This window comes from Epinephelus lanceolatus, chromosome 5 (assembly GCF_041903045.1).
Source record: "Epinephelus lanceolatus isolate andai-2023 chromosome 5, ASM4190304v1, whole genome shotgun sequence".
NCBI classification, from domain to species: Eukaryota; Metazoa; Chordata; class Actinopteri; order Perciformes; family Serranidae; genus Epinephelus; species Epinephelus lanceolatus.
Genome location: NC_135738.1, coordinates 8144292 through 8171728, shown reverse-complemented (window position 1 = coordinate 8171728; position 27437 = coordinate 8144292). Strand labels below are relative to the sequence as shown.

The following is a 27437-nucleotide window of genomic DNA, read 5'->3' as shown; positions in this document are numbered from 1 at the left end:
CCCATTTTTATTCCTTGGCTTTCAACTCCACATGAGACTCTGCTTCTGTTTGTGTTTTATGGTTTGTTTTATTTATTGTTTTAAAATTGTTTTATTGTTTTTAAATTGTTTTAAAAACAATAAACAATTATTTTAGTGTTTATTTCCTGTTAATTGTTTTATGTCCCTGTGTTGCTTTGTCTATTTATGTACAGCACTTTGTTTCAGCTGTGGCTGATTTAAAGGGCTATATAACTAAAGTTGAGTTGAGTGTGGTGCCAGCACATCCCACGGATGCTCCATCAGATTGGGAGAAGTTAGAAAATTTGGAGGCCAGGTCGACACCTTGAGCTTTTTGTCACGTTCCTCAGGTCATTACTAAGCTGATTGTGTGGCACAGGGAGTGTGGTTGCCATGTGAGGGGAAGCACTTGAGCGTTTGGGTGGAGCACATCAGGTGGCATCCATATGAATGCCAAGATTTTCCCAGCAGAACACTGGATTGTAATGACATGTTATTCACTTCACCTGTCAGTAGCTTTATGTTTTGGCTGATCAGTGTATAAACCAGAGTGAAGCCAGTGACACAGCGCCATCTACTGCTTGGTTACGGCTGCTTGTCTTTGATAAAATATTAATGTCAAGATTTAATCACACAGATTCACAGTCTGTTTATTTAAAGCCAAGTCATTTAAATAAATATCACAAACATGAGTCATTCCAGACATCTCAACATATAAACATCATATCCAGTCACATCTCTCCAGCACTGGAAACGCTTCCTGCTCACTGGTGGATCAGTCTGTTTCCATGGTGATGTTGTGCTTTCTCCAGGTTTCCCAGTAGCCATACTGGTCCAGCTGTGAAGGCTTATGTGAATGTGATAAAAGAAAATGAAATAAGACATACAGGTCCTGTATTATTTTTAATTTCCATAAATTTGTTTTTACACTGAAACTCTTCACATTGTTTTGCAGGTGAAATGAACGAGATAAGAACCTCCTCCATCCTCTGTCCTCCTGTGTGTGGCCCTGCAGCATGTGTCAGCCTCCATTCACCTCCCCCGTCCCTCCTGTCAGCCTGCAGCCTGTCTAAGCCTCCTCAACACCTCCTCCGGACTAAGAGAGGAGTCCACTCTGATGAGTTTGTCTCTGGACCTGGAGCCCTACGAGAGGCAGGAAAAAGGAGGTAAAACAAGGCAGGATACATGCTGTACAGGAGGATGGATAAAAGTGGTAGGACACATGAGGTAAAGCAGCTGACAAAAAAGACATTAAAAAAATGGGATAAAGAAGGGGAGGGAGTCAATTTAGTACAGTTTCAGTCAGACTAACAAGTTTAAATGTATTTTAAAAGTCTGGTTTTAGTCTGAATGACACAATAAATCGATTTTTTCTAATGTCATGTAAATGTACTGACTGAATCTGTGTGTCTGTTCATTCACTCATGCTCCATTTAGAATCTCCCTCACCTTCAGTCTGAACACAGCTTATACACCATGAGATCAAAAACTGCCTCTTGTGAGTGTTAATAAGTTTCAGTAACCTTGTCAAGAGAGATGTGACTTTTCTTCAGCTCCAGAACTTCAGCCAGGAAGCGTATAAGCTCAGTGTTCGCTTCTCCGTCTGTTGGAGGGGCTGCGATGGCAACTCCCACCGCCTCCGCAGAAACCTCTGCAAGAGTAGAAGAACAAAAATGTTGTCATCTAGGTGATCACAACAGCAGCTTTATTGTTATACATAGTATGAAGGTGACCTGTGATGCCGCTGTGTTTAGAGCCGGGCTTGGCGTGCACCGTTATGGTGACGGCTCCACTTTTGTCTCGAGCCACTGGACAGGAAGCTTCTGCCTCTGCTGCTACACTGGCAGCCGGCCGTCCTTTCACCTGGTGGTTTAACAGTATGGAGGGTTAGTTGTAGTATATACCCCGATACAGATACTGAACTGCGCTGATCGGCTGCAACTTTAAAATCACTGACAGATGAAGTTAATAACATTGATCATCTTGTTGCAATGCAGTGTTCTGCTGGGAAACAATGGGTCCTGGCATTCATCTGGATGCCACTTGACACGCACCACCCACCAAAACACTGTTACAGACCCAAGTACCCAACATCATGGCAACGTCTGTCCATGATGGCGGTGGCTTCCCCTCAGGACACAGCACCATGCCACACGGCAAAAGCTGCTCAGGACTGAGGAAAGTCACAAAGACCTCAAGGCATCGACCTTCCGCAGATGCCAATCTGATCAAGCATCCCTGGCACGTGCCGGTACCCCACCCCACCGCCAATGCCCTGGTGCCTGACACTAAAGAACACACCCAGAGGTCCTGTGTCCATGCCTTGACAGGTCAGACTCAAATCCAATCCACGGTAGGGGCCTCTGACCTGTCAGGACCTCTATGCCATTTCCCAGGACGGGTGCGTTACAAGTGGCATCCACATGAATGTCAGGACCCACAGTTTCCCAGCAAAAGACTGCACTGTAAGGAGATGATTGATGTTATTCACTTCACCTATGAGTTGTTTTGGCTGATAGATCAGTAGCTATAGTCTGAGGAATTCAAAGCAGGTTTACTTGAGCACTTTTCCTGAGAACAGATCTGAAGCTGTTCCAATGCTGTGACACTTAACATTTATAGTTACACTTACAGAAACAGCTGCACCTTGGCCACATGCAACATTTATACTAATGAATAACTTCTGGTCTATATACATTATAAAACACATTTCAGTGATAAACACACTAATTAATCAAAAATTATAGTGCAATTATATGTTATTGTTCTACTTTTGCACTTTTACTTAAGTGAAGTTTTTCATGCAGGACTTTTTCTTGTATTAAACAGTGTGGTAATACTACTTTCACTTAGGTAACAGATCTGAGTAGTTCCCTCTGAGATGTAGTGGAGTAACGTTATAAATATAAAGTAACAGAAGATGGAAATACTCAAGTACAGTACAACTTACGCAGGCCCACAGTATCATAGTTAGATAAACGTACTCATCCACCACTGGTTAACAGCGTGTGTAACATGTAGCAACAGATGAGAAAATAAATGAATTAAAGTGTCGAGGTGATCTGTGTTAACAGTGTCATCTCTAACAACTCACCGCTTTCTCTTTTTTGGGCATTGGTCTGTTTCTGGAGGAACTTGCTAACCGGTGAGCACCGGGCAGAGGAGGCAGTCTGCACCGGGAGAGGACGGTTAACGGGCGGCTGAGCACCGGGACGATGTCAGATAAACGGTTTAACGTCACAGCTTTGAACGACTGAACAGATTCAGATAACCGTATAAGAATTATAGATAAACCTGACCGGGAAAACATCCACCTGCTTGTTAACTGTTAGCTTGTGAGCTGTTAGCTTAGACAGGGAACAGGAATGCTAACCATGTAAACATTGAGACTTCCGCTTTTCAAAATATAAACTTCCGGGTTTTTGTTGTTGTTGTTGTTAATTTTCAGTTGGAATGCCTAAAAATATAAAATTATGTAGAAACATAAAAAATACAGAAATATAAAGAATTTATTCAAAAATATTTTCCATAAATTTGTCACACTAATTTCTTTCTAAATATATCGACAGTCATGTCATCGACTTCGGCAAAGTAAAATAAAGACTTAAAACATTCACTGAAAATATTTAACTACATCTAATGCCTCAAATAATATAAGTAAAGGCTTATGAGTTTATGTCATACTTTTACATAATAATAAGAGTGATATTAGGCACAAATATCTCAGTTAATATTTTATTAATTATGCAGAACTGAAAACTATCTTATCTTATCTTATCTTATCTTATCTTATCTTATGTGTCTTCTCTAAAGGCAGAGAAATTTCTTGAATCCTTGCTGTTGTTGCTGTTTAATAATTTAAATACATCTTTTAAAGCTGTGAGGGCACTTAATCAAATTTCATTCACATCTCAAAAAATATCAGCATGGCAGAAATCTAAAAGACAGATGCTCACATCTCAAAAAATATCAGCATGACTACAAGGCATCAGAGTTAAGTAAGAATGTGTTGTTGTTGTTTTATATATATAATTTGGCATAAGTGCCCCTTTAATTTTCAGTTTTATGACATGTACCTCAAAACATGCCACATTTATATCCTTATGAATCATTAATAAGTCTCTCTTTTTGGTACACATGTCTACAACAAATAACATTATTTTGTTTTATGTTTTGTGTATGTTATATTTCATCTCTTCCATCTCTGCACAATGTTGTTTTTTAGATTCTCAGTTTTTAGTTGTCACATTTTTTTTATCCATATTTATGGAGCAATGTTGGAACGAGCCTGAGATCTTATGAGATGATTTTTACTGCCAGTCAGTCCTTCTCTTTAATTGTTGTGCAGATGACTTTAAATAACTTGAACTGAACAAGCAGAGGTAAGTGAGAAAATGTGTTTTTCTTATAATTTGGGAGAAGTGACCCTTTAATTCTTCTCATCTTCTTTGTGTTTGGGTTGTTCCACATGTTTTATAGTTTTTGCTGTGGTTGCACATGTTTTTGTTTTAATCTGACTCTGTCTTCCTTTTTATGTTTTTTAGCTGTTGTTTAAGTGTGTGTGGCAACTGGGAGTGTCTGCAGGCGCTGACTGGTTTCCCCTCCTCTCCAAACCATCCCATTCATTAAAAAAAGTTTATAGCCTGCAGACACACTCACTGAGGGAGCCCGCCGCTTCCCTCGACTTACATGAAAACAGAGACGAAGTGGAGGAACACACCTGAAGGCTTCAATGGAGAACCAGGAGGCAGAGGACGGCTCTTACCTGTGGTGAGACAGATTTAGTGACTTGGTGTTTTTCGGTGTTTGTAGTTTTACTCCATCTGCTCTGGAGTCTGCTCCTGCACAATGTTCAGACTTTTTCCATGTAGTGAAGCTGCCATAAAGCTGGAAACAGTCCAGGTTTACATTCCTGCTGTGTTGGTGAGGGACAGGCTGAGACGTGGCAGAAACGACATGAATAGAGAGGACAGCAGCTGTGTTACAGAGCACAGACCTGCTGGTTAAACCTCCTCATCTGGGCTGAAATGTGCTGGTCCCACTTCAGCTTACTGGTTGTTGTAGGTGGCTGCAGGGACAGAGGTCAGCAGTCTCAGTCAGTGCATGCAGCAACTGAACTCACAAGCAGAGAGGAGACGTTGGTCTTAAACATCTGCAGCCCTGCTGAACTTCTGCTAATAAGTTAAAAGTATTTCCATTTTCTGCTACTTTATAATTATACTACACTATGTCTCAGAGCTAAATGTACTTTTTACTGCACTACATTTATCTGCCATTAGTTACTTAACAGATTTAGACAATTAATGCAAAAATAATGAACTAATAAATTCCGATGTATTATGATAGATTAAACTACCCAGCATTATATAAGTTAGGCTAATGAGCTCCACCTTTACCAGCTGCAAAACTGAAGTGATGAACAGATTAATGCATCAATACGAATATAATATTATTCTGAAATAGGCCATTCTGCATAATAACCACTTTTATTTTTGGTACTCAGTGCTCACACATTTGTACTTTAACCTTATTATAGTTTGAATGCAGGACTTTTATTTGCAATAAAATATTTTTACACTGTGTCACTACATTTACTTAACTGAACCCCGGTATAAGTGATAGATCTTTTTCTGTATTTTCCAGCTATTAATAGACCAACTCGTTAATACATTAAAGGTTCTGTACGTCACTTTGTGCATGTATTAAATGCTTTTTATCACCAATGGGTGAGCAGACTGTAACATAACTTAAAAAGCCTCTGGATTGATGCTGCAGTGATGACGTTTTTCTGTAGGCTGATGTGGACTTTAGCATCACCCTGGTTCGCCCATCAAACAACACATTCTCAATCCAACTTTCTCGCATATCGACATTTGCTCATGGACTTTCCACGTCCAGATACGATATGTAAGGTACCCTGGGTGTGTTGGTTGTTGACGCTCTGGGATGCCGTGTCAAGTTCTGCCTGTTACATGGATTGTTGTCTTTCAAAATACGCTTCCCTTTTCACAGGAAATTTACCATTTCCATACAGTCTCTTTCAAAATAAAAGCACTACGTCAGTACAACAGCATGAATTGAGTTTTTTTCTCTCCAAAAACTCACACATGTTGTTAGGTTTAGGTTTAGAATCTCATGGAATGTGAACAATGTTCTCCCTGGTGAAAGTCAGTGATTGTTGGAACCATCCACCACCACTCCCACCTGCTGAAGTTGGACTTTCGCTGCCTTTACATTTGTTCTTGTCCCGCTGCGATTCCCCGTGATGCTGCCAAGCGCCATTAAACTATAACAGCGACTGGATGCGTATCATTCCGATGTTAAAGGGCAGCTTATTTCGTCAGTGTCTGACGCCAGATGTCACTGCCCAAGCACCAGATTTCGACAACTTTGGAGTGAGCCCAGGTTGCATCAAAAAGCCAATGGGATTTTACCATTGGATTTTGAATTGTTGCAGAAAATAAGTGCTGTGACAGACAAAGTTTATGATACTTGTTCAGCAAGATAATCTTCAGAAATGAGCACCACTTTTATGATTTTTGAAGCGTCAATGCAATCGCCAGAAGTAAAAAGCTAACGTCAGGCTATAAACAAACTACACCACGGTCACATGACTTACCGTTGCCACCATAACGAGGCTTTAAAGCTGTGTTCAGTGTGTTGACTCTCTGCAGTCTCACTTAGCTGCTTGTTAGCAACTTTATTTTTTAAGACTCATAAAATCTTCAGAATTCAGAAGTGGCCCAGGTGCTTGCTCATTACTCCGAAGTGCAAGCAACAGGATGCTCACTGCAGTTCAGTGTCATTAATAACAAGGACTTTCAGAAAGTACACAAACCCTTTAATTAATAAATACATCTGCTGGTTAATTCATAATGCAAATAAACATTAGCTGCCTGAAAGTTGTACCTAAATAAACATATGAAAAACAGAAGTAGCCTATTAGTCAAAGCTGAAGTTGCAGTAGCTTACTGGCTGTAGTAGTGGAGTAAGAAGTAGTAAGAGCAGAAGGCCTTTAATTTGGGGTAGCTTAAATTTCTGTTGTAAGTGGTAGCAGCAGGAGTGGTAATATTTTTGATTGTTATTATTATATATATTACTGTCATATCCTCTGACTTTTAATCTTGCACCATCATCGGGTAAACATTTTAATGTGTCCAGTACTTTGGTGTATGACGCTTACTGCTAATTACCCAATGTATTGAGCAGTTTGATCACTCTCATATTATTATTATGTTTGCAGATGTTTTTATTTTTCACTTGTTCTGTTTGCAGTTTCCAGAGAACTCCTTCTCTCAGACGTAAATGGAGGAAACGTTACGGCGGTCTGGATGGCAACAAACTGCTGGAGCCCAATAAAGACCCGGACATGAAAGGTTTGTGTGTGTGTGTGTGTGTGTGTGTGTGTGTGTGCGTGTGCGCAACACCCTGTGATTAGTGGTCTGTGGAGTCTGCTGGTATCTAAATGAAGCTGCTGCCCGGTCATCACCACAGAGTGGCTGACTGGCTGCAGCGACAGTCCATGACTCCACCTCTCAATCTATTTTTCTACCTTTATTTTCCCAGAATGTGATCCGTACACTAACTGAAGCAAACCGCTGTTCTGCACTGTTTCTCAGCTATTTCAACTATTTCTATTTCTATATATCTACTATAAAACATACAGTGTCATTCACAGCTATGTAATCTGCTGCCACAGAGCTTGATTGGGTCCAGTGAGATGTGTGAGAGGACTTCTCTGTGCGGTTAACCAGACTGACAATTAAAAGAGACAAAGATCTGAGCAAGAGTTGAACAGAAATAGAAGATTTGATATTTTGATGTATCATCATCCCTGTTGTACCCAGTATATTTTATTTTGCATACGAAGATATTCTGATATCATTTTTTTTGAAAACCTCTCGTGTGAATGCACCACATAATCAAGACAAAGACAGAGTAGTATACAGTATCCATTGAGGACAACATTTCTGTGTGTAACCTTCCCCCTGTGGTAGGGAATCTATGCTACTGTTTCTGGGTTTGGTATTTACAGTATCTAAATCTGGGATTTACTAAAGTGTCATAACCCCAAGATATTACAGCTCAGTCTGATTTTAGGTTCACTGAGTCCAACCCACAAAAAACACACATGACCATCGACTTAGGAAAAATGATAGAATTCTATATTTAGAGGATCTCTTAGAACCACCCCCCATCCTCCTACTACGCGATGTTGTAGTGAATAAATATGAAGCTACATGTAGCAATAATCCACTTTATTCATTTACCTTATTCGTTATACATGAAGACATGGATCACCTTGTAAGTAATGAGATTATAACAAGACTTAGTCAACCTGGTCTCACTCTGAAGTCGTCGTATATACAGTACAGGCCAAAAGTTTGAACACACCTTCTCATTCAATGCGTTTTCTTTATTTTCATGACTATTTACATTGTAGATTCTCACTGAAGGCATCAAAACTATGAATGAACACATGTGGAGTTATGTACTTAACAAAAAAAGGTGAAATAACTGAAAACATGTTTTATATTCTAGTTTCTTCAAAATAGCCACCCTTTGCTCTGATTACTGCTTTGCACACTCTTGGCATTCTCTCCATGAGCTTCAAGAGGTAGTCACCTGAAATGGTTTCCACTTCACAGGTGTGCCTTATCAGGGTTAATTAGTGGAATTTCTTGCTTTATCAATGGGGTTGGGACCATCAGTTGTGTTGTGCAGAAGTCAGGTTAATACACAGCCGACAGCCCTATTGGACAACTGTTAAAATTCATATTATGGCAAGAACCAATCAGCTAACTAAAGAAAAACGAGTGGCCATCATTACTTTAAGAAATGAAGGTCAGTCAGTCCGGAAAATTGCAAAAACTTTAAATGTGTCCCCAAGTGGAGTCGCAAAAACCATCAAGCGCTACAACGAAACTGGCACACATGAGGACCGACCCAGGAAAGGAAGACCAAGAGTCACCTCTGCTTCTGAGGATAAGTTCATCCGAGTCACCAGCCTCAGAAATGGCAAGTTAACAGCAGCTCAGATCAGAGACCAGATGAATGCCACACAGAGTTCTAGCAGCAGACCCATCTCTAGAACAACTGTTAAGAGGAGACTGTGCGAATCAGACCTTCATGGTCAAATAGCTGCTAGGAAACCACTGCTAAGGAGAGGCAACAAGCAGAAGAGATTTGTTTGGGCCAAGAAACACAAGGAATGGACATTAGACCAGTGGAAATCTGTGCTTTGGTCTGATGAGTCCAAATTTGAGATCTTTGGTTCTAACCGCCGTGTCTTTGTGAGACGCAGAAAAGGTGAATGGATGGATTCCACATGCCTGGTTCCCACTGTGAAGCATGGAGGAGGAGGTGTGATGGTGTGGGGGTGTTTTGCTGGTGACACTGTTGGGGATTTATTCAAAATTGAAGGCACACTGAACCAGCATGGCTACCACAGCATCCTGCAGCGACATGCCATCCCATCCGGTTTGCGTTTAGTTGGACGATCATTTATTTTTCAACAGGACAATGACCCCAAACACACCTCCAGGTTGTGTAAGGGCTATTTGACCAAGAAGGAGAGTGATGGAGTGCTGCGGCAGATGACCTGGCCTCCACAGTCACCGGACCTGAACCCAATCGAGATGGTTTGGGGTGAGCTGGACCGCAGAGTGAAGGCAAAGGGGCCAACAAGTGCTAAACACCTCTGGGAACTCCTTCAAGACTGTTGGAAAACCATTTCAGGTGACTACCTCTTGAAGCTCATGGAGAGAATGCCAAGAGTGTGCAAAGCAGTAATCAGAGCAAAGGGTGGCTATTTTGAAGAAACTAGAATATAAAACATGTTTTCAGTTATTTCACCTTTTTTTTGTTAAGTACATAACTCCACATGTGTTCATTCATAGTTTTGATGCCTTCAGTGAGAATCTACAATGTAAATAGTCATGAAAATAAAGAAAACACATTGAATGAGAAGGTGTGTCCAAACTTTTGGCCTGTACTGTAGGTGCTTGGTCAGTGACTTCCAGTGTCAAACACAGACTGAAAAAGCCGTCCTGTAACGTCAGGGGGTATCAACGTTAGCTTACAAGTAACCCTGTTATAAATGAGGACAGTGGTTAGCTGACTAGATAGCTGGCTAGCTAACTATAGCATATAGTATACTCATTGAGACTTTCGTGGGCTGCACCATTTTCTGTCCGCCTTTTTTTTTTTTCCTTTTTGAAGCTAATAAATAACTAAAAACTCTCTGACTCATGACACATTGTCCTAAGTTGTGACAGGGTGTCAGACTTTAGTCTTTTCAAAGTATTTTCAAAGTATTCTAGTGAATGGTAGATATTTATATTTATCATTTATGAAGCAGCATAGATACATGAAAATCCATCACACTTCACGTAGCATCAACAATTAAACATTGTGATGAAGCATGCATTATTATAGACGCATCAAAACATACAATGATAGCGTATGATACTGCATGGGCTATACAGCATACTATGAGTCCTTAATACAGTTGATTGTTGAGGTGTGTTTAGGTGAGTATGTAGTCATGATGCATTATAAGCCCCATCAGTCAACCTCTACTTTATAACTACTCAAGAGCATCCATAAGACACTTGACATTTATAATTCATTAAAAGTCACATCTATGATGTTTTATGACTGTTGATATAGCACATCATTATTTGTGTTTATGAATGTAGTATAATTCACTATGGATGCCCTCATGACACAGTATAGATGTGGTCCTCATAGAAAGTGTTACCAAAAAAAGAAGAAGCAGCATTTACTAAATTTAAGGTGAATTGCCATCCAAAAGAGTCGCCGTTGGGAGCTAGCCACCAAGATAAGCAACTGGCACTAACCATAGATAGTCTATGTGGCTGACTAGCTTACAATGTCTTCTGCTATCTCACTGGAAGTTGCATCCATAATAATTTCTACATTAGTGCCCTTAGAAATAAGGTAGATAGGGGTGAAAGTGACGCTGGCTTGCTGGCATAGTGAATGGCCACTGTTTAACATTGCATGACCACACTGGTCATCATCTAGTTATCTTGCTTCACATGGGTTTAGCTGCTTGTCCAGTTTCCTCAAGTTGTTGAACCACAGGAAACGGCACTTCAAAATAAAAGCTCTGTGCTGGAAATTCACTGTACTGAAAATACAGTGTATTTATTGCAAACCTGATACATCCACGAGTCACTTGCAGTCCATTCAGAATGGACCCATGACCTACTTTTGGACTGCGACCCACCAGTTGGGAACCAGTGGAGTAGAGTATAGTAGTATTAGTAATAGTAATGAGTATGTTCTTCATTATTTTGAGATATGAAGTCAATATTTTGAAAAAGTTTATTATTTTGAGATGGTTCTCATTATAAGGATCTTTTATTTTCATCGCATTGGCTCAAATGGTCTTCCATAGAAGCAAGTATTGCCAGACGGACTTAGTGGAAATTAAAAGAAAAAAAAGAAGGAAAAGGAAAATGACCAATCACAGCACAGTAGGGCTGAACTGGGGGAATACTCTGGGAGAAAATAAGGTCATTGGGACAATACACGTTCTGAGACATGGACGATAAGATTCACCTACATCCCCAAACCACTACTTCCCCAGAGAGAGGACATCTACATGAGGGAATACAGGGGATACTGGAATATTGCCACTTCCACCAGCTGCTGACTTCACACGCTGAACAGAAGTTTTACAAGAGCGAAGACTCAAAGTGAAACTAAATTTCAGGAAACAGGGAGTGGCTGAACTGTCTGCCTGCTGTGATTTCAGCCTCACTCAGAGACAAAATGGCTTCAAAACTGGAAAAAGATTTCTGCTGTTCTGTCTGTCAGGAAGTGTTTAATAATCCTGTTGTCCTGTCATGTAGCCACAGCTTCTGTAGAGACTGTCTGCAGAGGTGGTGGAGAGAGAAACGAACACGCGAGTGTCCACTCTGTAACAGAAGATCTTCAAAGCCAGATCCACCTTTAAACCTGGTGTTAAGGAACCTGTGTGAGAGTTTGTTACAGGAGAGAGATCAGAAAGCCTCAGGGGCTCTCTGCAGTCTGCACTCTGAGAAACTCAAACTCTTCTGTCTGGACCATCAGCAGCTGGTGTGTCTCGTCTGCAGAGATTCAGATAAACACACCAACCACAGATTCAAAACCATTGATGAAGCAGCACGACAACACAAGGAGGAACTTCAGGAAACTCTGGAGTCTTTAAAGGAGAAATTAAAGTTTTCTGAACATGTTAAGGAGGAATGTGATCAAACAGCAGAACACATTCAGGTCCAGGCCCGACGCACAGAGAGGCAGATTAAGGAGCAGTTTAAGAAGCTTCACCAGTTCCTAGAGGAGAAAGAGGAGGCCAGGATGGCTGCACTGAAGGAGGAAGAGGAGCAGAAGAGTCAGATGATGAAGGAGAAGATGGAGGCTCTGAGCAGAGAGATAGCAGCTCTTTCAGACACAGTCAGAGCCACAGAGGACGAGCTGAGAGCTGAAGACGTCTCATTCCTGCTCAACTACAAGGCTGCAGTGGACAGAGTCCAGCAGTGCCCCCTGCTGGATGATCCACAGCTGCCCTCAGGAGCTCTGATAGACGAGGCCAAACACCTGGGCAACCTGACCTTCAACATCTGGAACAAGATGAAGGACGTGGTCTCCTACACTCCTGTGATTCTGGACCCAAACACTGCTGATTCATGTCTAACGCTGTCTGAAGATCTGACCAGTGTGACACCAGGACAGAAACAGCAGCTTCCCGATAATCCAGAGAGAATAAAATACTGGTCTGTCCTGGGTGCTGAGGGCTTTAACTCAGGGACTCACAGCTGGGATGTCGACGTTGGATACAGTAAAGGCTGGTCACTGGGTGTGTTAGCAGAGTCCGTCCAGAGGAAGGAACCAATACAGTCTGGATTATGGACAATACGGTTCTGTGGAGAGAAATACAGAGTGTTCTCCCCACCAGATCCAGAAACTGTTCTTGTAACGTGGCAGCAGTTCCAGAGAATCAGAGTGAATCTGGACTGGGACAGAGGAAAACTGTCATTCTTTGATCCTGATACTAACACACACATACACACCTTCACACACACGTTCACTGAGAGACTGTTTCCATTTATAAAAACTGTGATTCTCCCACTGAGGGTTTTATAATTGTTATTTGGCAACCCAGCTGACTATCATATAGGCATACATTGAGATTTTGTTTGCAATAATGTTAAACAGTAAGTGAGAAAGGTTAAGGTTAGTCAGCTAGATGTAATTTGGCTACGCTGTGTTGATGGCATTGGTTGCTTTATAACATTAGCTGATAAAGTAATTTACCAATGACAAGATACCCAATTTACCAGTCAAATAATTCCTGGAGTCTGGATGAACGAGTTTTTATTCACCCAAAGAGAGTATTTTGCAAAGTTAGCTAGCTAGCAACTCGTCACCATTAGCAATTAAGCCAACCTTTGTTAATTTTAGCTAGCTAAAACGAAAATAGTGAAACTGATATCTAAGATAACGTTAGCTGTTGTTGCACACCATTAGCTGCCTGACTTAATTTCCTAGCTAATGTTAGCCAGTGTTGGACGCTTAGAGCTGTTGTGGCGCAAAATTCATCGTGGGTAGGCTATGTGGAAATCAGTCCACAGGCTTTTACACTCCATTTTTAGGTCACATCAATGTGTTCATCCTTTGTTAATTAAAAAAAAACAAACAAAACAAAAAAACATAATAATGTTGCATGTGTAAAGTTACAGTACCAACGTTTATTTGTATTTGAACAACTGGTAAAACTGAGTTGTTTATTGATGTTTACATTGTTAAAGGGATTTTTTTTCATTACATTTTTTGTCCATTGTAATTCATTATGTGTTTCTGCTCAGCTGCACTCAGCAGCTAGAAAATGAGATTTATGCCTCGTCTGGAAACTGAAAGTGTCTCATGAGGCAGAACTTGATGGCATTTTTGTTTTTGATGTGTTTTAATGTTGTAACTTTAAAATATAAGGGCTGAAGAGTTGCAGTTATAGTCGTAAAACTAACTGTTCAAGTCAAAGTATTTTGAAGTGTTGTTTTGTACATCATGCCTCAGTCACACAGTCATGGAAACCTGCTGTGAGGCACTTTCCTGTCACCAAAGCTTGATTGGGTCCAGTACATTAGCGTACTTGTACCTCCCTAAACAACAGCTGTTTTTTCCCCTGAGCTTTCAGCTGCATCTCATGGTCTTTATCAGTTAATAGAGTTTATTCTCTTTCCGTGGAAGTAGTGTTGAATATACCAGTTTGATTTGCTACAGCACCACTTATCACCGCCTATCTATAATTTTAACAGATGTTAGAATTCATGTCTTAACATGTTCTTCACCAAAATAAATCCGTAACATTAACAGTTTGTGGCCTCCTGTTTCTGTTTTTGGCTGATTTTATTTGTTGCTGTCTGGTTAATAGACTGTATGGAGACTCCACCTCTACATCACCACACAATGGTGGAGATTACAGGGGGTGCAGGAACATTTGTCCCTCCCAATGAAAACATGAAAGTAGCAGAGGAATTTTATTTTGTCAAAATTAAAGACATTTACATCATAATTTGATGCAGAGAAGGCTCGAATTGGTGCATAAAAGAAATCACCAGAATGCAGACAATGAACTGTTTGATGCTTTCTGGCGGGGACTGCCAAATCTCCCATTTCATGTGTGTCCCCCCTCGTAACCTCCACCCTTGTTACCACAGCATTATTCACAGTAACATTATCTTCTGGCTTTTGTTTTAACATGAGAGAAACCACACCTGCTGATCTGTCATCAGCTCACAAACATCCAGAGTTTAATAAAGTAACAGCAGACTGAAGGAGCTCCTCTCCTCTCCTCTCCTTTTTTCTCCTCTTGCAGAGGATGGAGGGATGACAGATGAGAGCCAGCAGAGGAGCGCTGAGCACCAGGTAGACCTGCCTCAACATGTCACACACACATTATCATGCTGTAAAGATCAAAGAGCTGCTTTCCTTTTGTCTGAACAGAAACCTTTGGTTTTCTTTTCAGTGAAACACTTTCACAACACCACAGTGGTGGAATGCCACTAAGTACAGTTTTAATTAAGTACATGTACAAAGTACTTGTACTAAAGTATTTTCTTGTCATGCTGCTTTCTACTTCACTACATTTATCTGACAGCTTTAATTAGTTAACAAATTTAGATTTTTACACACAAAACATATGAAGAGTTTATAAAATCTGATGTTTTGTTATTAATTAAACTAGGGGAAACCATCAGTCCACTAAGCAGTTAGGACTGGTTGAAAATTAAAGTGAATGTGCTTTGATGGTTGAAGTCCTTTTTCCTGTAACAACATTTAATAGTTCCAGCTTCATAAACTTTTCCTTTGAATAATGTTAATAATTGTGGTGTATTAGTAATTATGTTGATCTTAAACAAACAAACATTGGGATGATGTCACTTTGGGCTCTGGATCATTGTGACAAACATTTCTCTCCATTTTCACTATCTTTACAAACAGTCAATTGATTACTGGAGAAAGCTATCAGCAGATTAATCCATAATGAAAATAATCATTAGTGACTGGTTCAAAATGAGCTCCACCTCCACCAACTATAACAGTAAAATCTTGCTTTTACATTAATGCATGAATCAGAATTAAGGATGCAGTGTTAAACTTGTTCCAAGGTATCATACTGTCCATAGTATTGAAAAAAAAGCAACTGGATGTTGAACCTCACCTTTATTTTATCTCTGTGTTGATTTTATGTTGTTTTGAAGGATACAGCACCCCGCCCAGCTCCCAGAAGCCTGATCCAGAACCAGGTCCAGACTTCAGTCCAGAGTCCGGTCCAGAAACCCGTCAACCTTGTCAGTCCTGGATCTGCAGGTACAACTGGAGCCTCAGACCTAAGGTTTTTTGGCCTCTTTGCAATTTTGTTTATTTTTAATTTGCTGTATGGCGTCCACTCTGTTGCAAAGTAAAATATTATGCTATTAGTAGCAGAATAACATTCAGAGCTTCTTATAAACACCATCAAATATATATATTTTTAATATAACATTATAGAACTTAAAAACCTAATCTGGAGGACTTAAGTAACTATTTTTAAAAGATTAGTCTAGATTTTTTTTTCTTTGGACCAAAGGAAAATAGTTGCACTTCTCCTTTAAATGGATCACAGACACAAAAAAATGTTTAGCAAATTTCTCTCCAAAAAACGAGTTAATTTAACATTTCAGCGAAGCTCATTATGCTGTCATGATGATCTCTCGTCTCTTTTTTTGTGTTTTGAAACTTTCTACTGCTTCAGCAATCAATGTTCTTCATGAATCCACAAAAAACAACTACAAAAAAAATCAAACTCAACTAACATGACTAACCACAATATAGAAATAAACATATATTTTACATCCCAATAGTAAAAAGACATTTTTTATAATTTTATGTACACCGCTCCCAGTGTCAGCCAGTAACGGCTGCCTGAAGCCTCCTCTTCCCCAGGCAGTGGTCCAGCCGGAGGACAGAGGCTTCCCCCCCTCTCAGCCCTGGTTCCCTCCCCAGCAGAGTCCGTCCAAACGCAGAGCGTAAGTCTTCAGGTCACTCCCACCACCGTCAGCTGTCAGCTACACCCGTCGTCCCTCCTGATGTAGCTCCTCTGTGGTTTCAGGGCTGCTGATGTGCTGTTCGACAGTTTCGCCTCAGATGGAAGAATAAACATCAACCAGTTCTTTGAGGTATTTTTACTCATTTACTGATATTAGATGCAGTGGAGGAAAAACCCCACGTCACACATCACTCTCAGTCTTTATAATATGAAGTAAATAATACTTTACAGGGAGTGTCACCACTTCATTTTCTGCATTCTGGTGAAGTTTCATGCAGCAGTTTGTGACTTGTTTGGGGAAGTAACCTCATTAAATGTGCATGTGGCACCTTTTACAGCAATGATACTTCAATTCATTTTAATTCATTTATAAAACCTGGACTCAACTCATCTGTGTTTTAGTAAGATTTCTGCCCATGTTCAGAACTTTTGTCTCTCTGCCTCAATGTCAGGCCATCTGGAGCTCCGGGCTGCACAGGTCTGACCCTCGACTCAGAGAGTGTTTCTTCCACCTGAGGAAACTGCAGGATGCTGAAGGATCAGTGGACAGAAACTCCTTCCACAGGTCTGTCCTTTCCTCGAGAGCTAGACTTATGCCTTCAGAAAAACTTTCCCAAGACCCTCATTTCCCTCCATGCAGTAACTTCCTTCAGTGTTAACCAGGGACTCTGTCTGTGTCCAATCCCATATTCAACATTTGAGCCAAACCATTCAGAAATGGTATATCTGCCTCTGATGTTTTGCAGACGACATGCTGCTGTATCTACAACTAAAGTCTGACAGTTAGACCAGTCGTGTTTATGTTTCTGGATCTGATTTTATTGTTTTTCAGCTCGCTGAGCATCACAGGATTCTTTAGGATGCTGTTTTGGGTCGTGGTCTGATTTTGGTTTTAATTCTGTGTTGTGTTTTTTTTGTTGCAGGTGCGTCACAGGATTCGTCTCTCTGATCCTGAAAGCTCTGCAGGGACGATTCGTCATCCCAGATTTTTCCACTTTCACTGAAGAAACTCAGAAGTTGTTTTCGAGGTGTCGTCAGCTCTCATCTGTCCAGGTGAGTTCTGCTCTGACACCTGGAGAACAGAGGTCAGCAGTGATGTTCTCCCATCCAGCTTCCAACCAAGGCTCCAGGCTCTTTGACCCATGGGAGCTATGGAATATAAAACATGTGCAATTTAACTGGAGCTGAGATGTTAGAGGGTTACAACAGACGGCGCTTGAAAAGAAGGGATAGTGTCCACTCAGGTGCTCCTTAGGTGCACTCAGCCTGACAGAACTTCTTGGGTACACTCAGATGGACGGCAGCTGATATACAATAGAGCATTTTAAGAGATCATTTATTTATGGTCATTTATAAAGGATCTTTTCAATAACTGCAGAACTGTAATTCTCACCATATCTTATTTTTGTAGGAAATACATTCAGACTCTAGGCCAACTGTGGATGTGTCAGTCAAACAAATCAATCATCCCGTGTTCTAGTGCACCAGCTATTGATTCTTTTGGCAACTACAGACCAGGTGTCACTGCACATGTGTTGTATCCCATTGATATGACACCATGTCTGCTCTTTTTAATCCCCTTGCCCCAACATCCTGTTAGATTCTAAGATCAGTTTACGAACTTAAAGCTGACGGCAAACAGCCCAAAACTCAGACAGGCTGACTTTTTACCTGAAGGTTTTCAACAGTGGTGGAAAGTAACACATTAAAGCATCAATAATTATGATATGATAAATATTATTTTGCATCATGTGTACTTTTACTTTTGGTACTTTAAATATGTTTTGATTTTAATACTTTAATGCTTTTATTTAAGAATTATTTTTCATTCAGGATTTTACTTGTAATAAAGTATCATACTGTGGTATTGCTACTTTTATTGAAGGAAAAGATCTGAGTACTTCTTCTTCTGCTGCTGCTGTTTGTTAGCCCAATATTGTTTGAGGCTGCAGCTGGAGTTCATATATAATAAATAGCAAGGTACAAAATTAGCATCAACCACATGCCTGGCTGGTAACAAGCCATCTGGCCAGTGGACAAATAAGTTAATTTTACAGCCTGATAAATGATGAACAGTTTGTTTGAATTGCACCCTGAGGTCACATGAGAGGGACTTGTGTTGTGACATGAAATCACTTAAAGGCCCCAGTACTCGACCCTCGTGTCTCAGTGTTTAAGTGTCTCGGTGTGTGGAGATTATTCCCACTGAAACTCTCCTGCCTGTTTCCTGCTCGTCTCCTGCAGGATGTTTAGTAAGAGGTGGAAGTGACAGCCACATCCTGTCAACCAGCTGCATCACATATGGGTCTAAGAAACGCACACACTTACACTGACACGACGCACTTCACAGTAACTGTTGACTCAGTTTCTTTTAATGAGAAAGCTTCAGAGGCTGAGGGACGAGACAACATATTTCTACACTGTGGTATTACAACTTCTATTGAAGTATGGCATCTGAGTCTTCTTCACCACAGGTTTGTGGTAGAAACCTTAAAAAGAAAATCTCAGTAAAGACCATAGACTTTGAGAATAATGGACTTAGCCACTGTGATGTCACCCATTGGTTTTTGGACTTCTGTTTTGAGGCCTCGAGTTCAGCATTTCAGCTGTTGCCATCTTGTTTTTTGGGAGCCAGAAGTGACCAGATTTGGACGAGAGGGTGAATCTGACTAAGGAAGCTGAGGCCACTATCGACAGACAGACACTCAAAGTCACTCAATGTGGCCTGCCCTTAATTATGCATAACTTTAAGCCTTAATAAAATGTAAACGGGTGAATTATATAAAGATTCACCCCCTGTACAGTTGTCATGAATGTTGAAATTAGCTTTTAAGACCAAAAACAATATTTTGTATCAGGCTGTAAACATGTTTATTTCTGCTGTAAAGTTGGGTATTTTAGCCAGGACACCTGTAAGGATGGACTCGCTCTTTGAGCCAGCCTCAAGTGGTCATTAGAGGAACTGCAGTTTTTGGCACTTGTGCATTGGTTTCATTTTTCAGCTCCGGAGGTTGCTGCTTTCTGAAGACACTCTCACCTTCTTAGTCAGTGTTATGTGAGTTTCTGTGGGAATAAATATTTTGATTATTTTATTTTAAAGAGCTGGAGATTATTTGTGTTGCTGCTGGTGAATAAAACTTGCTTCCAAATTGCCTTTTTTACTTGTTTTGTTTTTGTGGAATCAGGACAAAGAGAAGGACAACGTGGACAGCACAAAGTGGGGCGTCTCGATCTGCACTGTGGATGGACAGAGGTACGTCCAACTCAGTCGTTAAATTACAGTGGCTTTCCATCCCACAGTTCAACAGCTTTGTTTATAATTCATTATTTCAACATGCAATGCAGATTCTTCTAAAAAATTATTTGGCATGTACTTTATCTTTTTGTTAAGTTTTGGCTTCACTTATGGGGAGCTGTCTTGTCATCCATCTTTATATACAGTCCATGGTTGTAGCAAAGTATGTGGTATTAGTACTCTTACTAAAGTATAGGATCTGAATGCTTTCTCACCACTGCCTGTAAATTAGTGGAACTCGTATTTTGTAACTTGCATCTCAGTGTAGACCAATGTTTGTGTAACAATGAGTTAAACCTGCGCATCACTTCCTCTTGTTTCTTCAAAATAAAAGCCTTTTGTTAATACTAGCTGTGAGAGAAAAATTAATACACACTAAATATGACAAAAAGAACGGGTTTGGTTTGTCTGTGTGTCAGGCTGTCCCTGGGTGACTGGGCCGGCCCTCTGGTTCTGGGTGAGGTGTCATGGCCGCTGGTGTACGGCGTGGCGGTGGACCTGCTGGGCTCTGACCTCGTCCATCGATATGTTGGCGTGGAGGAGTTCTCCAGACACGACTCTCCGTTCACACTCACCAAAACAGGTCCAGGATCATACATCTTCTCTCTGCTTTCACCTAAACTGCCACAATCAGAGTCCAAAATCACATTTCTAATATTTCTCCCACCCAAATTCTGTCTGATATTTTAGATTTTAGAACAAATAGTTGACATTATTTCAAGTTCTTCTTTGCAACAACTGCACAGCAATTACAGGGAAGTAGTCACTGGCAATATAAAAGAATGCCAACAATGCTCATTAAATATAAAAACAAAAAACATGAGTAAAAATGAAAATCTACGACATAAAATAGTGCAGACATTAAAATATAGGGATGAAATATGAAATAGATAATATATATTTATGGTAGACAGGTGTAAAGGTGTACTTGCAAAGTGAATAAACTGTAATGTAAGTATAAGTCATCCTAGCGGGACATAAGAAGATGACCTCACCTCACCTCACCTCACCTCACCACACCTCACCACACCTCACCTCACCACACCTCACCTCACCATTCTTCACTCACTTTACCTCACCATACCTCACCATATCTCACCATACCTCACCTCACCTCACCTCCAGTATTCCGATCCTTTCTGACAGACATATCTTTTCTAGGGTAGAAAGCCACTATTATATATATATACTTTTTGTGTGTGTTTAAAACATAAATGGGTTCTGAACAGGTTAAGTAAAAGTACAAATAATACCACACTGTGAAAATACTACAAGCCAATCTTGTGGAGATTGTTTTGTCAACTGCAGTGAGGTTTGTTAGACTGCTGCATTTGTAAAGGTTTATCATACACAAAATTACCAAATTCAAAAACAACAGACACAAAGTGGGTTTTTATTCCTGTCTCCTCTGACCTCTGGGCCTGTGCAGCAGGGGGCAGTAACACTTTGATTAAAATATCTGTTTGCAGGAATCCCTCACAGCCCACTCACTGAGCCAGGCGCCATCGTTACAACATCTTTACTACAGGTGCCTCACTTATCCATCATCCATTAATCTATTGCAACTAATGTCACTGCCTCTAATGCTGTGTGTTATGTGTCTGCAGCTGGCGGGGCGGCTGTCTGCTGAGGAAGAGGAGAAGTACGACTCAGTAAGTGACACAGACTGTAGGAACCAGAGGTGGAGTATGACTAAATACATTTACTCGAGCATTTAAGTACACATTTGAGGTACAACTTTACTTCTACAAAAGATCTGAACAATTCTTCCTCCAGTGTTAGAAACTGTGAATGTTCACTCAGAACAGTTTGTTTTTTTGTAGGTGCTGAACGTCATCCGAAGGCTCTGCAACAAGGAGCATGCCAACTTAAACTGCACCAGGTACTAATACTGCAAACAGGACCACAGTGTTACTGATATATCTTCTTCCTCCATTGTTGTTTAATTTAACATGAAACTATATCTCTGGGTTGTGTTGGCAGTATATTGTGTAAAGTTGTTTAATCACCCCACTGAGAGACATTTGTTTATGTGGATGTAGTAAAGAGAGTTTTGTTCTCTTTAGTTATCAGAGCAGCAGGAAGGCCAGTGTCAGACTTCACGCTCTGTCCTTCTACCTGCAGGAGAAAAAGGTAAAACATCTTTTAAAATGAAATTTAAAACCTCATCTTCAACAGAATGGACCCATGTCTCTTTTCTTAACAATTTCCTGTCTTCTAGTGTTTTCCAGAGAAGGCGGACATTAATGCTGCTTTGGATCTAATGCTTCAGGTAAAACACACCTTACTGTTGCTTTACATCCCAACATATCAGTACAGTGAGAAAAAAAATTCTGTTGATCTGTTTTCTAAGTCTGTTCTAAAATGATTTATCTCCTGTGTTTATGACTTAGGAACACATGAAAAAAGGTTTTGCAGGATGAGTTAACCATATTCTTTTAAAACAAAAAATAAACAAATAAAATAAAGTCATCTGTGAAACACGTGGAGGAAAAAAAATCTTTTGCAAGTGATTTTTTTAGTGAGCGTGTTTGTTGGTGCAATACTCATTTTGGCCACAAGAGGCTGAAGTGCACCACTACCCCGTGTTTTAAATAGAGTTACCCAGGAATGGGTCTTTAAACTTGGGAATGAGTCAGCATTTCTGCACTCTGGGTTCCCTCGTCTTCAAGTCAGTGGGTTTTTTGAATGGGTTTTTCATTAGACGCCTGAGATAAGGTCTGTGGCTAACACAAGTTTGAGAGACTTCCAAGTTTTGTTCTACGACATAAAATACTTAAGTAAATACCCCGCTCGTTTATTCTGAAGCTTTCACGAGTCTTTAAAAAATGCGACTGCCAACAGGTTGCTTACTGAGACTGCAGAACGTCATCACGCCGACATGGCTTTACAGCCGTGCTGTGGGGGCGACGATAAGACTGTAGTGTAGTTAGTTTGTTGCTTACATTAGCTTTTTATCTCTTGCGATTGCATTTAGGTTTCAAAAATCATAAAAGCGGTGTTTGTGAAGATTATCTTGCTGAACAAAGCTTGCAAGTATCATAAACTTTGTTATAATCCAAAATCTAATGAAAAAAATCCCATAGGCTTTTTGACAAGGGATGCTAACTTCTGCCTCGGCCTACAGAAAAATGTCAACCCTGGAGCACTCATCAATCCCATTTATTTTTTACATGATATACATTCAGAAAATAAATACAGACTTGTTTCTGTGCCAATATCACAAAATCTACAAGACTTAAAAATTTAGTTTTTACTTTTTAGAAGTTGTTCTGTTCTATAAATGAAGTGTAATATTTTAAAATATACTTATTTAACTGAATACAGTATTAGTTATTATACTATGACTCTATTGGACTCGGCTGTGTCTCTACTGTCTGTCTCACAGTGCGCCTCCACAGAGATCACCTGCGAATCAGGAGCTGCCATGGCCGCCTCGTTAGCCAACGGGGGCCTCTGCCCGCTGTCAGGTGACCAGGTGCTGTCGCCGGTGGCAACGCGGAGTATGCTGTCCATGATGCAGGTGGCGGGGATGAAGGATTACTCCACCACCTTCCACTACAAGGTCCAGTCTCCATCCTGCTGCAGTCAGTTATTTAGAGAAAAGAGAAAATACCCACCTGGACATACCTGCAGGATTTATGACATCACAGTGTTCAGTATGAAACATGAAGCCTCATAAACGCTTCACAGTGAAGCAGGAGACATCTTGTGGCCAGAAGTTAAACTTAACTAAGTTAATGAAATTTACAGATTCAGGGATTCTGCATTTTCACTTAAATACCATTTTCAATGTTGGACTTTTACTTGTAATGGAGTATTTTCCAGTGTAGTATTAGTACTTTTAGTGAAGTAAAGAATCTGAATCCTTCTTCCATCGCTGATTATATGTGTTTCTATGGTTAATATTTAGTCATTATTTATTCTGTCTCTTTCTTGTGCTCACATCTGGTCAGTCTGAATTAAAGTTTCATTGTGTTGTTGCAGGTGTAAATACATGTAAGCAGATCCTTCATTTTGAGTTTTGTGAGGATCTTCACTTTTATTTTTAAGAGTCATGTGATTGTATGTTGAATTGTTCTTGGTTGCAGACGTCGGTGCCGGCCGTGTCCAGCAGCCACGGCTCCCTGCTGGCAGTGGTTCCTGGTGTTTTGGGTCTGATGGCGTTATCTCCAGAGACAGACGCCTGTGGAAACCCCTGGAGGGCCGTCCACTTCTGTCAGGTAACACTGAAAACAGGCAGCAGGAAGTGGACTGGTCACTTGTTTGTTTCATTCACACCTTTTATGGTTCATTTAAACACTTAACAACTACTTGTTAAATATTGTACTTTTTCTGTACTACATTTATCTGACAGCTTTAGTTACTAGTTATAAAATATGGCACTTTGTTAGATGAAACTACCCAACTCGATATACAAGTGGAGTTGAAACAATTAATCGATAAGTTTACTGACAGAAAATGTATTATTTTGATATTTTGTTTTTAATTTTTTCATTCAGACATGTTCACACAGACTGAAGATTGGAATGGAAAGGACAGCTGTAGATGTATTTTACTGTGTTGTAATGTGAAGGATATAGATTAAAGTTTAGATCTTGAAGTGAAGATAGATGGAGATGATGGGGGATGCTGTTTTTGGTTCCTACAGAGACATTCATTGTGTTTGTTTGTTTGCAGGAGCTGATTTCCACATTTCAGCTGCACAGTTTTGACATCAGGACTCCGTTCAGACAGATTCTGGCCTATAGACAGTGGAAAGCTGAATCTGAGGTCAGTTCTGCTGCTTCATTCTGATCCCAGATCAGTTTATTTGTCTTTGTCTCTGTACAGAATCAGTACTCTAAAAAGAAACCTCCTCTTGTCTGCAGGGATACCAGATCATGAACGTCCTGCTGGCAGCTTTTAAAGGAGACGTCCAGGCCCTGAGGAGGTTAACTTTAATAATACAACATTATATAACCTCTTATATATTGATTATGCATAGTATATAAAAACAGACACACTGTCAGTAAGTGTACAGTAAAAAAATAGGTGGTGTAGTTCTAGTCTGGTGGGCACGATTTCCTCCAACCCAGCAAACCACCCAGAGATACTCAGGGGCTTTAATGTTGTAAATTTTATGTGCTGCACTGAGTTGTGGTGGAAAAACTAATTTGAAGCCTGAAGTTGGTCAACATGTGACTAATGAAATTAAAGGGAGCTGCAGGTAATTTTTCTGTATTGCACATTTAGAGACAGAGATATTAACTTGAATTTGAGAGCCTCCAAGCAAACATCGTCTCAGTAAAGTATGCACGCGTAAAGCTTCATAAAGAAAGCAGTTTTCCCTTGGAGGCTCACTGGGGAGTTTGAACAGCTAATTTTGCGTCATGACAACAACATCAGAAGCTTAATGAAACCTTCAGCTTTGTTTTATCTGCATGAGCCAAATAGAAATCCTGTCTTTGATTATAAAAATGAATAAAATCTAAATACAAAATCGACAGTGGGTTTAAAGACACTGATTTCAGAGGATGGAGAAACTGCCAGTCCAGTATTTCTTCTTCTGTGGTTTTCTGCAGGTACTTCCTGTCTGGAGTGGATGTAAATGCTGTCGACTATGACGGCAGGTCGGCTCTGCACGTGGCAGCTGCTGAAGGTCACACAGAGGTCATCCGCTTCCTGCTGGAGAACGCAGGAGCGAACCCCGCCCTCAAGGACAGGTGAGTGTAACCTACTGAACACAGTCTGTAACTATAAGGGACAGGTGAGACCACAGGTGAGACAATACCTACTGAACATAGTAAGGACTTGACAGCATACGCCATCCCTCTGTCCTTGGACCCTCACAGCAGATAAAGACAGAACTCTCCCCAAAAACCCTTTAACGTGGAAAAAAATGGTAGAAACCTCTGGAAGAGCAACTGGACTCCTCTAGGACAGAAAGACTTGCAGTAGATGTGTGTACAGAACAGATCAGCAACCATCAGGTACAGGTGAGACAGTACCTGCTGATCACAGAACCATCAGAGGACTATGTATCAGCCTGCAGTTTAAAATAGAACATGAGAAAACAAGCCGTGAAATAATTTCACAGGCAAAATCTCCATCTTCACGAGTCATTTCTGTCTTTAGTTGACCTTTTCCAATAAAATCATCTTGTTTCAGTCATTTTTCCAGAGTTGAGTTTCAGTATCTGGAGAGAGAATACAGAAAAAGGCAGGACGCTGCACAAGAAACAAGAAAAATGCAACTTGAAGTTAGAAAATACATGAAACAAGTTGAGATATTCTGACTCCACTGGTTCAGTTTTGCACTCATGTTAAGAAAATACAAAGGGACACAAATTACAAACAAAAAACAATTTGACTTTTTAAAAAGACTGTTTAAGGCATTGTATATACAGTATGTTTGGATGTTTGTTCATAACTGTGCAGGAACACCTCAGAGAGAAATGAAACATTAATACTACAGCCCAGCATCTTTCAAATTAAACTATAGTCAAAACCAAAATAATGGAATCAGTTTTTTTTTTGTCAAACAAAATCTTCCATTCAGTGGATGGGTGGAGGAACTCAGCCGCCTCAGGTGTCTCCTCCTTATTCACATTATCTAGTGTTTGTTTATGGAGGTGATACACTGGTTTATAATCCTTACGTTACTTTTACCTGTGGAGGAAACAGTGTGTGATGTGGTTCTGTCTTTCCAACAGGTGGGGGAGCTCTCCTCTGCAGGAGGCCAGGAGGCACAACAAGGACGCTGCAGTCCAGCTGCTGCAAGGACATATCTGACCCACAACACCCACACCCACAATCTGACCTTTGACCCGGTAGAGCACAGATATCTTGGTAACTTCAATCAATACAAAAAACTATACCTCTTCAAACCTGGACAAGTGGGAACTGAGGTTTTATTCATAAGTAAATCAATAAACCTGCTCATTAAACAGTCAGCGATAAAAGAAGCACTCTGATTTTTTATTGAAGTAAAAGTAGTAATTCCACGGTGTAAAAATACTCCATGACCAGTGAAAGTATGATGCTTTAAAATGCTACTTAAGTAAAAGTATTTGCATCAACTATCTATCTATCTATCTATCTATCTATCTATCTATCTATGTTTACAGAGTTATCTGGATAACTTTGCTGAACAAAACTGTCTTTGTTTTAGATTTTATGGAGTTGATCCAACAGTAAAGGGTTAACCTTCACAGATTAAAAGAGGGTTCAGTGAGGAGTTTAACTTTGTCTCTGGGCTGAAAGCAGCTCCCGCAGCTCTGTGTGACTTCACTGAATAATTAATATTCTGTTCACATCAGCTTCTTTTATATTGATGAGAAAACACTGCTCTGGAATCAGCTGCAGCAGTTTTTTTTTTAAATAAATAAAGCACATTTTTTGTTTCTGAGGAGTGACTGTGGTTTCCTTCTGTAGACAGACACACACACACTGGTGAACCTTTCTTCCTTTCAAGACTGAAATAACTTTATTTTCTAAAACATGACTATAAATATAAAACAGACTCTTCATAAATGAGATTTTAATCATTTGTTTGAGGATT

At 40.2% G+C, this 27437-nt stretch overlaps 3 protein-coding genes across 3 annotated transcripts; 2 read left to right on the top strand and 1 right to left on the bottom strand.

Annotated features, from left to right (window-relative positions):
• Window positions 1-624: 624 nt before the first annotated feature.
• Window positions 625-3388, bottom strand: c5h15orf40 (chromosome 5 C15orf40 homolog). Its single transcript, XM_078168359.1, has 5 exons — window positions 3095-3388; window positions 1734-1863; window positions 1524-1651; window positions 978-1143; window positions 625-847 (listed from the first exon to the last, which is right to left on the bottom strand). Exons 1-4 carry the CDS (start codon window positions 3308-3310, stop codon window positions 1054-1056), a joined length of 564 nt encoding a protein of 187 aa, XP_078024485.1. The 5' UTR covers window positions 3311-3388; the 3' UTR covers window positions 625-847; window positions 978-1053.
• Window positions 3389-4358: 970 nt separating this feature from the next.
• On the top strand, window positions 4359-27284 carry glsl (glutaminase like). Its single transcript, XM_033634230.2, has 21 exons — window positions 4359-4770; window positions 7276-7376; window positions 14888-14937; window positions 15774-15882; window positions 16457-16580; window positions 16664-16730; window positions 17053-17165; window positions 17524-17653; window positions 19786-19853; window positions 20315-20478; window positions 21365-21423; window positions 21503-21547; window positions 21719-21777; window positions 21962-22028; window positions 22117-22167; window positions 23284-23460; window positions 23987-24118; window positions 24576-24668; window positions 24767-24828; window positions 25460-25600; window positions 26590-27284. The coding sequence occupies exons 1-21, from the start codon at window positions 4733-4735 to the stop codon at window positions 26666-26668; spliced, it is 1929 nt and encodes a 642-aa protein (XP_033490121.1). The 5' UTR covers window positions 4359-4732; the 3' UTR covers window positions 26669-27284.
• LOC117261757 (E3 ubiquitin-protein ligase TRIM35-like) lies at window positions 11435-14376 on the top strand. The gene has a single exon (XM_033634231.2). The coding sequence runs from the start codon at window positions 11803-11805 to the stop codon at window positions 13153-13155; it is 1353 nt and encodes a 450-aa protein (XP_033490122.2). The 5' UTR covers window positions 11435-11802; the 3' UTR covers window positions 13156-14376.
• Window positions 27285-27437: the final 153 nt, after the last annotated feature.

Coding starts and splice junctions, on each gene's coding strand:
- LOC117261757 (XM_033634231.2), top strand. CDS start 11,803: ATGGCTTCAAAACTGGAAAAAGATTTCTGCTGTTCTGTCTGTCAGGAA.
- glsl (XM_033634230.2), top strand. CDS start 4,733: ATGGAGAACCAGGAGGCAGAGGACGGCTCTTACCTGTG. Junction 22,168..23,283: donor CTTTGGATCTAATGCTTCAG/GTAAAACACACC, acceptor TCTGTCTCACAG/TGCGCCTCCACAGAGATCAC. Junction 24,669..24,766: donor AGTGGAAAGCTGAATCTGAG/GTCAGTTCTGCT, acceptor TCTTGTCTGCAG/GGATACCAGATCATGAACGT.
- c5h15orf40 (XM_078168359.1), bottom strand. CDS start 3,310: ATGTTTTCCCGGTCAGGTTTATCTATAATTCTTATACGGTTATCTGAA. Junction 1,864..3,094: donor TGCCCAAAAAAGAGAAAGCG/GTGAGTTGTTAG, acceptor TTAAACCACCAG/GTGAAAGGACGGCCGGCTGC. Junction 1,144..1,523: donor GTCACATCTCTCTTGACAAG/GTTACTGAAACT, acceptor TGCCTCTCGTAG/GGCTCCAGGTCCAGAGACAA.